General features: G+C 42.6%; 1 protein-coding gene across 3 annotated transcripts; it reads left to right on the top strand.

Moving 5' to 3' along the window:
• The first annotated feature begins 2,979 nt into the window (after positions 1–2,979).
• Positions 2,980–15,232, top strand: dalrd3 (DALR anticodon binding domain containing 3). 3 transcript variants are annotated; one of them, XM_012960526.3, is made up of 13 exons: positions 2,983–3,281; positions 4,758–5,065; positions 5,848–6,137; positions 7,511–7,569; positions 8,034–8,144; positions 8,734–8,804; positions 9,309–9,367; positions 10,777–10,859; positions 11,802–11,925; positions 12,015–12,073; positions 12,937–13,050; positions 14,177–14,245; positions 14,605–15,232. In XM_012960526.3, exons 1-13 carry the CDS (start codon positions 3,093–3,095, stop codon positions 14,722–14,724), a joined length of 1,656 nt encoding a protein of 551 aa, XP_012815980.1. In that variant the 5' UTR covers positions 2,983–3,092; the 3' UTR covers positions 14,725–15,232.
• Positions 15,233–15,743: the final 511 nt, after the last annotated feature.

Raw genomic sequence — 15,743 nt, 5'->3', positions numbered from 1 at the left:
TGCATCCTTCAAACTGGAACTTAGCAACCAGATAGCTGTTGAAATTCTAATCTGAAGAAAAGGGAAATACATTTTAAAAACCACAAAAAATTAAGACCAATTGCAAACTGTCTTAAGATAGCACTGTCTATTTTACCAAAGTTTATTTGCAATGGGGTATATATGTCATATCACATCAGTATATATTGCTATATAATCCCATACTGTACGTAGTTACTGCCTGTTATCTAATACACATCTGGCAGCAACAGGAAAACCCCTATCATATAATGTTATCATTAGCAATTAGGCCAGAGTCACACAGGGCCAATCATCCACACACAGGTTTGACTCTGCTAAGGCTTAATTGTAATGCTAACTGGAGAACAACAAAGTACTACTGACTTCTTCATTAAACATACTTGGCAGAATTGGTAGTGACCATATTCCCTGTCTATCTGTGTGGCACCTTGAGGGCTGGACCGTTGTAGCCGATATTCCTGAGCAAGATGCACAGGCTAACCAAACTGAAAGTTTTTACCTGTTGATGCCTCTTCTAGGCCGGTAGCCATGGGGCAGCATATAGGAAGTGAGAGTAGCCACAGCTTCTACATATCAAGCCCCTATAATATTTCAGTCATGCAGCATCAGCAATCCTCTGTCTGAAAGGCACATGATTACTATTGGTTATACCAAAACAACAGAGAGGGGAAAATGAAAAGTTTTTCACACAAAGCAATGTAATCAAATTTACAGTACAAAGCTAAAGTCAGGTACACAGCATCATTATAAGTAGACAAAGCTAAGCGTGAAGACACACAGAGCTACTAGTAGCAGTTACTTGTCATGGTTACTAAAATAGACAATGCTGATCATTTACTGATAATTGTCTCTGCGTGTGTTTTAGCAGAGGGAATTTCAGTATTGTCTATGGCAGGGGATTTTCTGGCGTTTAGTAGCCATAAAAAAGTAGCTGCTGCTAGTAGCTCTGTGTGTCTTCACCCTAAAGGTAATGAAGAAATGTGGGGATGGCATCTTATTAAAGGAACAGTAACACCAAAAAAATTATATATTTTAAAGAAATTAAACTATAATGTACTGCTGCCCTACACTGGTAAAAGTTTTGTGTTTGCTTCAGAAACATTACTAGAGTTTATATAAACCCTGGTGTGTAGCCATGGGGGCAGCCATTCAAAAGAAGAAAAGGCACAGGTTATACAGCAGCTAACAGATAAACCCTGTAGAATACAATGGTGTCTTATCTGTTATCTGCTATGTAACCTGTGCCTTTTCTCCTTTTTTCCAGCTTCAATGGCTGCCCCCATGGCTACACAACAGCTTATTTATATAAACTATAGTAGTGTTCCTGAAGCAAACACCCCAGTTTTACCAGTGCAGGGCCACAGTACGTTATATTTTAATTACTTTAAAACGCTTTCATTTTTTGGTGTTACTGTTCCTTTAAAAAGTTACTATTAACCATTTAGGGTTTGAACAATGCTGGGAACCCATGCCTCATTCATAAACTGCCTTGTACAATAAATATATATACCAAATATTCACAGTATGCATATAGACACATAGCAGAACATTTACAATCTTTCATTGCTTTATACAGTTATCCATTTCCCTTACAGTTTGTTTTTTACTACACACAGGTGTAACAGCAGTTATTGGGCCCCGCAGTAGAATTCTTTAGGAAGTACCTGTTTCGATATATGAAAAATTGAATATCAGGTCAGGATCCCCATACACCTTCAAGGTCTTATATCCCTGCTGTTACACTCCTGGTCTATGGTTGGGTCTAGGGTTTACACCAAGCCGGTATTTTACCGACCTGGCCGGTAAAAATGATGCTTGGTGCCAATGTTATTAATTGGAAAAAATGGCAAAAATATAGGAAGGACCAGTATTTTTTTCCAGAACAGGTGGCAACCCTAGTTTGGTGCCTGATTTTGAATGTAAGAAAGCAGTTCACTGTTCCGCCCATTCAATGATAACTGGAGGACAACATGGAGAAATATACATTCTTGCTGTTCAACAATAGCACATATCTTAAGGTGGCCATACACGCACCGATATTATCGTACGAAAATCGGTGCGTGTATGGTATGTCAGCGAGCCGACCGATGTCGCAGGAAGCTGCTGAAATCGGTCGGCTCGTCGATCGGCCAGGTTAGAAAATTTTGATCGGGCGCCATAGAAGGCGCCTGACCAAAATTCTCCCTTCAGAGCTGAATCGGCAGAAGGAGGTAGAAATCCTATTGTTTCTACCTCCTTATCTGCCGTTTCAGCCCTGAATGGTGTGTGGCGGATCTGACGATGTTTCGTGCGACCGATGGTCGTACGAAACATCGTCAGATCGCCACGTGTATGGCCAGCTTTAGATTGTAAGCTCTACGGGGCAGGGACCTCCTTCCTACTGTGTTTCATACCACATGGCACTTTTATATATATATTTATTGTATTTATTTATTATATCACTTGTCCTCCCTGTGTGTAATTGTGTATTCTGTAAGACTGTACAGCGCTGCGTACGCTTGTGGCGCTTTATAAATAAAGTTATACATACATACATATCAAACTGCCCAGCTAGCCTCCCTGCCCCACTGACCAAAGTGAGCAAGACTTATGGGAAAGCTGGGATACCAGCACCGTCTGGCTATCTGGTGAAACCTGCTGTCATTTTTCCCTCATTACATAATAAATGTAATGGAAGTTTTGCACCACAAATCAGCTTTTGGATAATGACAGACAACAAAGGACCCATAGCCCCTTGCTTATGTCACACATAGTTGAAGTTGTGGAAACATAAGTTATATAGAATGAATATTAATGGAAACACAACATCAGGAGGACAAGAACAACTGAAAGAAAAATGAATGGGCGGGGAACAAAAGATATAGGGGCGGGACTTCCTAAAAAAAAAAAAAGACATTCTCTAGACACAATCTATCAGTTGTGCATAATAAACCTCTACCAAGATGGCTGCTGGGCCCGGTCGATGATGTCACGCCCTTTTTTCCCTGTAAGAGGCGTACCAGGTACCATACCAAGAGTCCCCGGAAACTGCGGCCATAAAATAAAGGTTCCGAGTTGTCATTTGGATCACCATGGACACTAAATGCTGCGGAGCGGAACCAGTGCGGGTGTCAGAGGCTTTGCGGGCATTGAGTAATGCAGTCCAGGGTTCGGGGGTGCCCCCTACAGTCTGGTTTAAAGAGAGCAGCCCAAGAAACCTGAAGAGCAGAGACTTTCTGGTGCCAAGAGGGGCCCTAAAGAAACTATTCCCGGATGGAGAGGTGAGCCATATGGTGTGCCTGCTGTAGTGCCATTGTACTCTAGGGAGCAGTGACAGACCAGCAGGCTAGTGGCTGATGTAGCTGAGCAGTAGCAGCCGCAGAGCTATTAAGGAATATAGTATAACATTGCTGCCTTACATACTCCCACTCAGGCAGGGGCAGCTCTTAATGATGGTCCCAGGGGGTCATGGAATTCATCCTTGTTTATAAAATTGCCCAACAGAAGTGGCTGACTGCAGGTAACATTTTCTTCACTGCCTATTTGTACATCGGTTTGGGCAGGCAAATAGCCTATGGGCACAGGTCAGCCTGAAACAGGACCTTCCCACCTGTAATTTCTTGCCTTCCTAATCCCCAGAGAGCCCACCTACCTGATCAGTCTCTGCCCCAGAATAACATACAGTCTATCACATTCATACACGCCAGGATCATGCCTTGTGGGTCACGCCATGTGGATCATGCCTTGTGGGTCATACCTTGGCTGGAATCAAACTTATGACCCCAGTTCTGTTTGGTTAAGCAACTGGCCACTTTTTGGGCATGCCGTAGCATTATTGTGCGCATTCTCCCCTTTGTACCTGTGACTTGTCCTACTACCCATTCCCGACAGCTCACCCTGAAACCATCTGTCTCTCAGGAAGCTCAGAGCGGGGTCGGCGGGGCTCTAGCATTAACCAGCAAGAGTACACATCACAGGCCCTTTACCTGCCCAACACCTGACCTGTACCTTTATGAAACAGTGCCTGATTTTTGACATTTATGTCCATGTATCACCCCCATCTGGATAAGGGGGTCACTGACCCTCTCCTCCGATACCCGTGACACAGAGTAGGGCACATAAACTCACATGCAACTGCACTGGTTTGCATAGCTCTTATGGTATTGGTTGCCACAAAACCTACAGTTAGTACTAGTGGTTGTATTTATAGTTTATGTATGTGAGTGTATAGATTGGTAGGTGTGGGTTTGGTGTGCTGGGTTTACTTGGATGGGTTGAACTTGATGGACACTGGTCTTTTTTCAACCCTATGTAACTATGTAACCTTCTCTTCCCCCTCATTTAGTATAAGGGTAATGTATGTATGTATTTACATCTTTATTTATAAAGCGCTTCTTATGTATGCAGCACTGTACAGTAGAACAATAGATTAATACAACAGGTTAAAATTATTAAAATAATAATAGACAAATACAAATATAACAATAAATACAAATAACTGGATACAGTTGCAATAAGTTCAAAATTAAAGCCCTGTAGAGCTTACAATCTAAATGGGAGAGTAACTTACAGGCACAAATAGGGGAATATTCAGCTTCGCTGATAGCTGGGTACAGACTGAAATATTTTCTGAGCTTAGCCGACTTGGCTCTTCCGCTCTCTTATTTCTACAGCTCCCAGCTTGGTGGGTGTTACAGTTCAGGGGCAGGGCTGTAAGTTACAGTGACAAACACTGACCTTTTCATTTATACCTACAGGTTCCTGAGGATCTACTAAATACACTGAAGTCACTGAATTCCCCAGGAATGCCCCCGATCCGCAGCTCCTTGCAAAGTGAAGCTGGACTTGTCATACAACTGGACAGACCTGCTGTTTTCCAACGCCTCCTCACAGACTATTCCCCGTATCTCAGACCTGCACCCTCAGATGTGCCCGGTGGACAGAACGTAGTAATACTGAACTGTAGCCCACTGCATGCCTGCCGGAATCTGGATTCATTAAGATTGAGCCATTTAAGAGCTGCCTTGATCACTGATCACCTGGCTGAGCTGCTCAGACTTACAGGGTCAGTGGTTTCCCAGGCTGCAGCCTCTATAGAAGTCGTAGGCAATCTGTGGCCCTCCAGCTGTTTTTTAAATTAGAACACCAATTAGGCATGGGTGGTTTTTGTACCTTTGTTGCTTCTACTTCAAACCCCTGGCACCTTTACCAGAGTCTGTATCCTGTAGGTGTCACCAGTTCTGCACAAACTGGCGCATGTTGCCCCATACTAACTAACCATACTAACTACCCAGTCATTGCTGAGAGGGTGGGGTGTGGGGAAGGAAGAGAAGCATTAATAATAAGTGTATCTTCATTAAGGCTACAATCTAAAATATACCGTTTGTACATTTGCTGATAAAATATTCTAGCCAAGTTGCCTTCTCAGAAGTTGGGTTACCAGGTCATTATCATCTGCACCCTGCCCTAAGGGCAAAGACACACGGGGTGATTAGTTGCCGTGACTTTTAATTAAGCCAGTCATGGCGACTTTTCTCCCATAGAGTATAAAGAGACTAATCGCTCGCATATTTTCACTGTGCACTGTACTTTTCAAAAAGTAGCGGCGACTAATCGCCCGTGTGTCTTCGCCCTTAGACCAGCCCTGGAAATCTAGGTTGATAATGGGCTGATAAGAATAGAAAGCTACCGCAGACATATAGGCTACACATCTTATTGGGGGGGGTGATGGGAGTTTTAGTTCAACAGCTGCAGGAAAGAAATTCCCTTTATTTACACTTAATACACAAATGCTGCATTCCTGGTTCACTGTCTCTTGCCTTAGCTTTGTGTGGCTTCTTTTTCCAGAGCTACAGTCCAGCTGATCCCTGCTGTGCAGAACCAAGATATTAAAAACTTCTTGCACCAGTTGGGTGTATCATGGCCTTCAGTATCTGAGGCGACCTCTGTTGGGGAGACAGTTTCAGCTTTTAAGCAAAGCCTGAAGGAATGTATTTATGTCAACTGCAATGATGGAGAACAACAGGAACTTCAGGATGAGACGCCACGTGTCCTTTTTAACATGCACCTAAGACCATTTATTGAGGAGCAGCATTTGTCTCAGCAGGGGTATGACCCAAACCTGGATGCTTTCCTTGGTAAGAACTGCTCTCTAATACTTTCATTATTGATTAAAAGAGAGTTTCCCTTACGGTGGCCATACATGCTAAGATCTGCTCACTTGGTGAGGTCGGCAAGCGAGCGGCTCTTGTCCCCATATCCTCACCTATGGGTTGGCAAAATTGGGCTAATTCGTCGTTTGGCCCTAGGGCCAAACTATCAAATTAGAACGACGAGTATAGGGACACAACAAAAAATCAAACCTGCCGATCAAGATCTGCCGATTTCAGGCCAGATGTCTGTCGGGCAGGCCCATGGTTAGTGCCCATACATGCCCGATAAATTGATTAAGGTGTGCTACACAATGGACAAACCGGCTAGTTGTAGCCCCAGGTGCAAGCTGAACCCTCAGCCAGGGTAAAACAATATCCAGGATAAAATTAAAAAACAGCAGCACTCCGGAAATGTTGTAGAAAAAAGTGACTTTACTCAAGTGCACACAGCAACGTTTCGGGCTTAAACCAGCCCTTTATCAAGCCTAATCATACAAATACAATCAAGTGTTATATACCCACAGGAAAGGGAGGGACCATCACTCCAGCCCTCCATTTAACCCATAGTGTTCAATATACAAATTTTCAATATATACATTCTCAAATTGCATATATCAAGTTTTCAAATTGCAAAAAGACATATAAAACAGCACATGCGTATGTCATAGTAATACTTCCATAATATACTCTAGTGTATCAAGTGCATCAAAATTTAATAGTGATAAATATACTGCTAACGTATAGGAACAATAAATGTCTTACTTTAATGTATTTCATTAAAAATAATTGCTTTTTCCTTATTTCTTTTTCTTTTTGGCTCCGATGCCAAACTCAGGGGACAAATCACCCCTGAATTGTTAGGAATCTGGAGCTTCCACATCTCTGAATGTTTCGATCTGTATGTTTTTGATACAAATCTGTTTCTATGTGTGAACCTGTTTTCCGAATAAGCTGCCGAATCGGTCTATTGGACCAGTAGAGTCACCTAATTACTCTCAGTGCGTAGAGTTAAGCATTGGTTTGTATTCACATCAGGATCAGTCAGTCTAAAGCTAGCCATATACACATCTATATAATCGCACAAAACTAAATGTGTATGATTTTCGGGGTGTGTGGGCTCTGGATCAATGTCCCCATAATTTTTATACCATGGTGAATGGTCGTTTAGTCGATGGGACAGGTTAGAAAATTTTGGTCAGATAAAATCCATGCATGTATTGTGTATCTGATGATATTTTTGTCCAAATACGACTAAAATCTGAACGTGTATGTCCAGCTTTATACCAGCACAGAGAATTAAACTGATCTCTGTAAAGAAGGGCCAACAGGCTGACAGTTGAACATGTTATATATTTTAGTGAGTGAGGAAGACCTGGAGCATGTAGCATGGCTGCAGACGTGTGTTCAGGAGTGCCAGGTAAGGATATGCTGCTCTATGGCCTGGTTCCTACTCCAAAAATGGTTTTCTGCTATATTTGGTCATTATGGGGATTTATGTAGTTGTGGCCTGTATAGTGGCCAACTGATGTCCATGTACTATCATTTGGCTGTTGGCCCAATAAAGTGGACCAATAGGAAGGTGCCCATACTGTTTATGGTCCCTTGTATGGTATCTGTTTGGCCCATACAAAGGGCCATATACAGTGCATAACTGGCCCATTTAACTATATGACATGTAATGAGGCAAGGGGTAGTAGTATAGGTACAGAACTAATAAGTAGCATTGAACAATTGCGTTTTAATATGCAAGACAAACTGAAAAGAGGTGACAGTTCTACATGTGTGGGCTAGAGCTAAGGCGTTGCTATTATTATAGATATACAGCCTTATGGAAACCATTATAGGATATAACTACATCATTGTATTTCCTGTAATGACCAGGAGGAGGCAGCACACTGCACCGTGCTACACGTGGTGAGCTGTGAGGATGAGTTCCACCAGCAGAAGCTGGACTTACTCTGGAGGATACTGGATCCTGGAGCAACCACACAGGTCTTTAATAAAACATGCATTTTACTGTAAATACATAGAGTCCATGTTTCAGAGAATAAGGGTTAGTATGAAATGCTGTACAGAAGCCAGTAGATTACATTACAGCTTGTTATAAAAGCCCAGTCAGAACTATATACAGGCATAAGTCATGCTGAAAGGCTGGTATCAATTTGCATGGCTGCAGAGAAACCAATGGAGTCTGCAGCATGCATCAAAATGAACCATTCTATCAGCCATGGGCGTATGTTTGGCACAGTGGGAGTCTGCTTGAGAGCCATTGTGTATCACTATAACTGGAATACTGCTTGATATACTTTGGAGTGGATGTAGAGCAATGGGGTAGTGCGGTTGTTACTCTAGGCCTGCTCTATACTGTGTCTGAAAGCAATTGCTGGTATGAAAGCAGTGAAACAATCAGATGTGAACTTCAGCACACCAGCATTTACAACTCCCAGCAGCACCTGTGAAAGCTAAGGTGGGACTGATGAGGGAAAGGTATTCTGGGAATTGTAGTTCAGCGACATCTAAAGCGATGGCAGTTTGACTAAACCCCATTTCTATTTTCATAAGAACCTTCACTCTGTTGTAGAAACATCTCATCTGCGGACCAGTCAGAGTGCTGAACCCGTTGTCACCTGTCAGCTGCGCCCAATACTTCCAGTAAGGCATCAACTATTCTTATATTAACCATTCATGTTCCAGGTCCTGTCCTAGTTGAGATCTTACCCGTTCGGCAGCACGAGGTAGAACAATCTGCCCATAATCTGCAGCTCCAAACTCCAGCCAACTTGAACTTGCTCTCTTGTACAGTACCAGTGTCACTTATGGGTAATCATGTGGGTTCCTGAAACATAGGAGGGTTTCCCTCGTTTTTGTGGCTTATGTAAGGAATTATAGATGTACTGTATATTTATTTATACTGCTATTTGTATGTACGCTGGTTGTTTTTGCTAGTAGTATATCTCTGGCTGTTTATAGTCTCTGCTCTGCTGGTTCTGACTTCTGAAACAGTGCAGCAAAAGCCAGCTGACATATCTAGAGAAGACTGCTACATTGCTTCGAGAGTCAGAACCAGACAAGAGCAAGGGACAAAGAATACTGATTTCAATAGCAATGAACTGCTTACAGGAAATTCCCACCATGTTCTTTTTTCCTTTCCCACAGTATTCGGAAATCACAGATGCAGGAAGCCTCTGTCATGAAATATGGAGATAGTGTTCAAGGTTCTATTTTTTCTCCTATATCTCCATTTATTATCAGTCTGTGTGTGTGGCACTGCCAGTGCATGAAGCATAAACACCACAAATGGGTTTTTCTCCGCTGTGGTTTGGGAATGGGTCACATTGTCATTGTGTTTGTGAAAGATGAGAAGTTGTGTGGGTTTATTCCATGTTGCCTTTCTGCCGCTGTCTCACGTGTGTGTAGATATTGCTGTTCTTCCTGTGTATGTCAGTCTCTAGTTTCTATAATAATTTAAATGAAATGGCATTTAGGTCTCGTTCAACCTAGCAACATTGCGACAGACTCTTTATTGATATCTCTCTTTACTGGTTTTCCAAAAGGGGAACAGTAGACGGAGAGGAAAATACAAAGATAAGGGGAATGGAGTTTGCAATAAGTATAACTGTGGTACAAAGTGCTAGTTATTCCAGAGCAAAAAGTGGGGGAGGGGGTATGTAAGTAATGGCAGAGAGGGAGACTCTTTAGCATGAATGTATGATCATCATATTGAATCAGTCCAATGTGTGTATGTGTGGCCCTTTAAAGCTTCTAAATTAGAAAGACTGCAGGGCAATCTAGAGGGGAAAAGAGACGGGCATACCTGACTGTGGGTGTAACTACTAGTGGCCTGGGTATATCGGCAGCATGGCCTAAAGCTAATGTCTGTGTCTTACAGAGAGATTTACTCGCCTGCGATAGATGTCTTCTACCCCAGATGACGAATCTCTCCATAATGTCTTTCCACTGGCGGTGGAAAGGCCTAAACATCACTTTGGTTTTCCGAAGTCGCGCAAAGTTTCCTCCTGCAGGCAGCTTTGTGCCACTTTGGAAAGCTAAAGCGGTGCATAGACCCAGTGGGATTCGCTTTGGTGGAAAGGCATTTCGGAGAGATTAGTAGTCTGTGGTAGCAACAATCTGCCGCGGGCAACTAAATCTCTCCATGGGACATTAGCCTAAACCAGTAGTGGGCAAACTGCGGCTCTTTAGCCCCTTGAATTTGGCTCTTCCAGGTGCGGGCTTGCATGTACAGTGCGATCGCATTTTCGTTGCCAGTAGCAAAAATCAGCAGGAGGGGTTGGTCTTTGGGCTACGGGAGACACGGCGCAGGCGGGGGGCGGGATACGCAGTGCAGGGGAGGCTCGTTTCATGCACCAGTGAGCCAGTGACAGTCTGCAAAAAATTTGGCTCTCAAAAGAAATTTCAATCGCTGTTTTGTTGATATTTGGCTCAGTTGACTAATAAGTTTGCCCACCACTGGCCTAAACGGTCTGACTTTTATTATAGGGAGGTCGGGTTTTATGTCAGGAACAAAGAGAAGTCAGTATCCCTTTCCCAGAAATATCAAAATAAGAGTAAGAGGCTTCCCTTCTAATAACTTCATTAGTACCTGTAACCTGTGCTTTATCCCAAGGGAACAGGTGGGATGAAATTATCACATGTCTGGCATCGGCAGCCATCAAGTTTGAGATGATGTCTACAGCGCATCGCAGTCAGGTAACACCTGGTACAAATAAGGGACCTATTATCCAGAATGCTTGGGACCTGGGGTTTTTCTGTATTTTGGATCTTCATGCCTTAAAAATCATTAATGGGCTTATCAATTTTCGAGTTTGTGGATTGTTGTTCTAAATCGAATAAACTCGCGCATTTTGATTGCTCACTTAATTATTAATAATGAAAACTCCAATATCTCAAATTTGTGAGTTTACAAACTCAAAAACCATGAAATTCTCAAAATGAAAATATGACTTGACTTTGCCTGGGACATCTCCCATTGACTAAACTCTGATCATGAAAAAAATTCAAATTGGAACGTTGATAAATCACCCCCTAAATAAACCCAGTGGGATTGTTTTGCCTCCAATAAGGATTAATTATATCTCAGTTGGGATCAAGTACAGATACTGTTTTATTATTACAGAGAAAAGGGAATCATTTAACCATTAAATAAACCCAATAGGGCTGTTCTGCCCCCAATAAGGGGTAATTATATCTTAGTTGGGATCAAGTACAGGTACTGTTTTATTATTACAGAGAAAAGGGAATCATTTAACCATTAAATAAACCCAATAGGGCTGTTCTACCCCAATAAGGGGTAATTATATCTTAGTTGGGATCAAGTACAGGTACTGTTTTATTATTACAGAGAAAAGGGAATCATTTAACCATTAAATAAACCCAATAGGACTGTTCTGCCCCCAATAAGGGGTAATTATATCTTAGTTGGGATCAAGTACAAGGTACGGTTTTATTATTACAGAGGAAAGGGAAATCATTTTTTAAAATTAGAATTATTTGATTAAAATGGAGTCTATGGGAGATGGTCTTCCTCTAATTCGGAGCATTTTCTGTCTCTTATAAGATTGTATTTAGTTGGAAGCCATGATATATCTGATGCTGAATTACCTGAACTCAGGCTCCTTCCTGTACATTCAGGTAACACTGGACTTGGAAGATACCAATATCACTACAAAGGGGACAAAAAGCGGAGCGTTTGTAATGTATAACTGTGCTCGACTCGCCACCATGTTTGAAAGTTACAGCTCGGCAGTACAGAAAGGTACCAGTCTCTTACTACACCGCTCATATGACTGGCACATTTTTATTCCTTCAGTAATTAGCAAGGTTTTTTTTTCTTTTTGCTTTCAGGTTTGTACCCAGAATTCCCATCAGTTGGAGACCTGAACTACTCTACACTAAGGGAAGAGGTAATAAAGACTTTTATATTTCCTATTGTATTTACTATCTATTCCTTACCATTAACGCTTAGCATTGTTTCCCAAAGCTGTCGGTATGCCTAACCAGCAGTGCTTCCACTGATATCCCCCCCAGTTACCCTACAGCTGGGAAAAGTGATCATTGCTTATATATTTGCCTTTTTGGGCAACACACGGGGCAATTAATAGCCCCGACTTTTTGAAAAGTCGTGGCGACAAATCTGCACAGCAAAAATGCATGAGCGATTAGTCGCAACGACGCTCATTGTACTGTGTGTGAAAAGCGGCCTAATTAAAAGTTGCAACTAATTGCCCTGTGTGTCTTCGCCCTTAGTTTCATTGCTTCATGATGTATTTGCCACTAAGCTTCCAGTGGGCCAACCTATTCATTAAATGACAGGATATGTGACCATACAAGCCCCACATAGAATGCTATACAGTCCTTTAAATAGACTCATCTGCTCATTGGCCAGTGGGTAGAACAATTAGGACATATATCAGGATTTTCCAGAATGTCTGACCAGAAGCTCATCTTTCCTAAGTGGATTTCAGTGAGAAAATCCACATGTTAGGGGCTTGCCAAGGGGACCATTATGGCATTTAACCCAATTGGCTATAAATATTGGCACCTGGTTTGCAAGGTTAATTGTCCCACCTCTTAGAAAGGTAACGCTCATTACACCATCCTTAGTGAGATATCTGTGGGCTCTAATTCCCTCAGAGACAGTATTATTTACATACAACAGAAGCTGAAAAGAATTGTCTGGAGATGGCGGCTGTTCTGTTTTTGGACTGTCCCATCTCCCCTCGGTCTGCCTTCATCTTATTGTTTAAACTCACTGCTCCCCCCACAGGGAGAATGGCTCCTTCTCTTTAATTACATCCTGCCGTTCCCTGAGGTTCTCGCTCAGTCTGTGCAGATATCATTATCTTCCCGGGGGATCCGCGTCACAGCAAACACAGAGGCGGTAAGGCACCCCCAGAGCAGTTTTGTATTGTATTGAATATGGACATTCTCTTCCTATAAACCTGCATGTTTTATGAATCTAGACTAGTGTACAGCACCATGGAATACGCTGGTGCTTTATGAATACATGTTAATTATCATAAAAGAGGGCACAAAAGTTACCAAGCACCTCTATAAAGAGTCAGAGATCACTTACATTTCAGCAGGTCCAGATTGGGATTCAAAACAGGTCCTGGCCAAAGAGCCTCCCCACTGGCCCAATAAATAGTGACTGTGCCAGAACCCACAGATTGCCAGCCCAGGCCTGCATTTCAGTACTGTAATCCCTGATCTTTAGAAACTCACTAAGCCTTTCTTTTCTGTTGCCTCTATCTATGCACAAAGCACAGTTCTGTGCAGGGGAAATCCCTGCCATAGTATTTCATTTATCTTGGTTTTATATGGGCACGGAACATCATGCTCTATAAGTCTGTATCTGTCAATGCAAGTGAAAGCTGCTATATTGCTTATTACCACTGAGGCGGTCTGCTCAGCACTACTGAACAGAAAAATATATAGTATTGTTATACAATAAATATATAGTGAGAGTGCAGATACAGCTGATCCTGTCAAGAAAGAGAGAGTAATATACCCTCTCTAGTGAATCCAGTAAGTGATCCATTTGCTATTGGTGCACCCCCAGTCATACTATTTGCTTACTACTGACCCCAAGAAGGAGCTCCTTCCTTTTCTTTCCTGGGACACAGCATGTAGAATAACTGGGGGGCTGCCTTGGTACCACCAGTGACTTTTTTTTCGTTGAATGTAAATATAAAATCTTTCTATCCTTTATGTGTATTTTATAGTAATGTTTGGTCTAACCTGCTATCTGCATAAGTAATGGATCATACAGTGGACATCAGAGTGTTGGATTCTTATTTTACGTTTGGTTAATTTGATGAATTCTTTCCTCTTCCCATTTGTCCAGCCTATTGGACTGAGTAATCAAAGCAGTGAAGAGATCTGCCTGCAGTCACAGAAATGTGCCCAATGCAGTGAACTGAATGCTGCTTGGTGGCTTCTGGGAAGAGGAATGAATCTGTAGTTAAGAGGAGTAGACATTTTATTCTAGATTCTTATTGTTCTAGGTGTGCAAATTCCTTGTCAACCTCAGCATGGACTTCAGCTCCTACTATAACAGGGTGCATATTTTAGGGGTAAGTCCCTGTGTATAATAATAATAAACTATTGTTGGAATATGGGTAATTATGGTTCTTCTGCAGTTCCAGTTGTCAGATAGGCTGTTGACTGTCTCAAGTGCATTATCATAAGGGACACAAATAAAAATATAATTTTGTCCACCCTCGACATAAAATATCTTGGGTCTCTAGAACCAACTACTCACAACTGTTAGAAGTAAAACATTCTAAATGGTATCAATCAATGAAGAACTGATGGGAATTATCTTACTAGAGCTTGGGCCCACCGGGAGATTCTCTGGTATGTGGGCAGGCCAATCCAACCTGTACACCTTGTCTTACCTTTACTCGTAAACTCCCCTGATATTGTTTTCTAGGAACCCCTGAGCCATTTGTTTGGCCAGATGTTTGCCCGTTTGCAGCTGATGAAGGCCATTCAGAGCGTGCTGCATTCTGCCCTGGACACACTGCACATCCTGCCGCTGAACCAAATCTGACAGAATTCTGAGAAGGACAAAGCGGAATATGAAGTTTCAGACTATGCATTGATGAGGGTGAACCATGTTGTTTACAGTCCAACCTTGTGGCCCCCCAGTTGCTGCTGCTGAACTGTTCTGGTTTCTCCCAACAGCCTGGAGATGCCATGAGATGTTATTCAGCTGGAGGGCTGCAGGTTGCACAGCCCTGATTTACCGGTTAAATGTTATGTGCCATAGAAACAGGGACCACATTATAATTTAAAGGGATATTTCCTGGCTTCTCTGCCAGGCCGAGTTAATGGTTGTGGATGATTAGAGTTTAGGGGAGTAGCTCTTGTACATAACTGAATCTGTTTATTGACCATTGCATGAGAAAGTTCCAGAATGGAACATGTAACAGTTAATGCCCTTCGTACCCTCCCAGAGAATGTAGAGCCTGGTGCAACCCAGCATGTTCAAAGCGTTGCCCTGTTAGCAGGCATCCCTCTACTGAATACGCTCAATAAAATGCACTGTTATAATAAGAGAATGTGTGTGCTCCTATCTGTAGCAAACAAATGCTTCCCGCAGCTCTCAGTATGTGTGCACACCTATTAGGGAACTTCAGTACTGGTTGGGCCGGCTTTCCCTATTAGGGCTGTGACACACGGGGGGGATTAGTCGCGCCGCGACAAATCACACTTGTCGTGGATGACTAATCTCCCCAAAATGCTATCCCACCGGCTACAATTTAAATCGCCAGTGGGATGGCATATGTGGCGGCGCGATTTGCCGAAGTTGCCTTGAGAGGAAACTTCTGCAAATCGTGCCGCCGCGTATGCCATCCCACCGGCGATTTACATTCTAGCCGGTGGGATAGCATTTCGGGGAGATTAGTCGGCCCGCGACAAGGGATATTTGTTGCGGGGCGACTAATCTCCACGTGTCACAGCCCTTACACCACTGTACAGACTTCTGGCTTGGATATGGACATTAATAAAGCATTTCATGGGCAACTAAGGGGCATATAATTGGTTAACACTGGCTGTGTAAGAAAG

The sequence above is a fragment of the Xenopus tropicalis genome, chromosome 4 (assembly GCF_000004195.4).
Source record: "Xenopus tropicalis strain Nigerian chromosome 4, UCB_Xtro_10.0, whole genome shotgun sequence".
NCBI classification, from domain to species: domain Eukaryota; kingdom Metazoa; phylum Chordata; class Amphibia; order Anura; family Pipidae; genus Xenopus; species Xenopus tropicalis.
The sequence above is the reverse complement of the archived record's forward strand: the minus strand, read 5'-3'. Positions and strand labels throughout refer to the sequence as shown.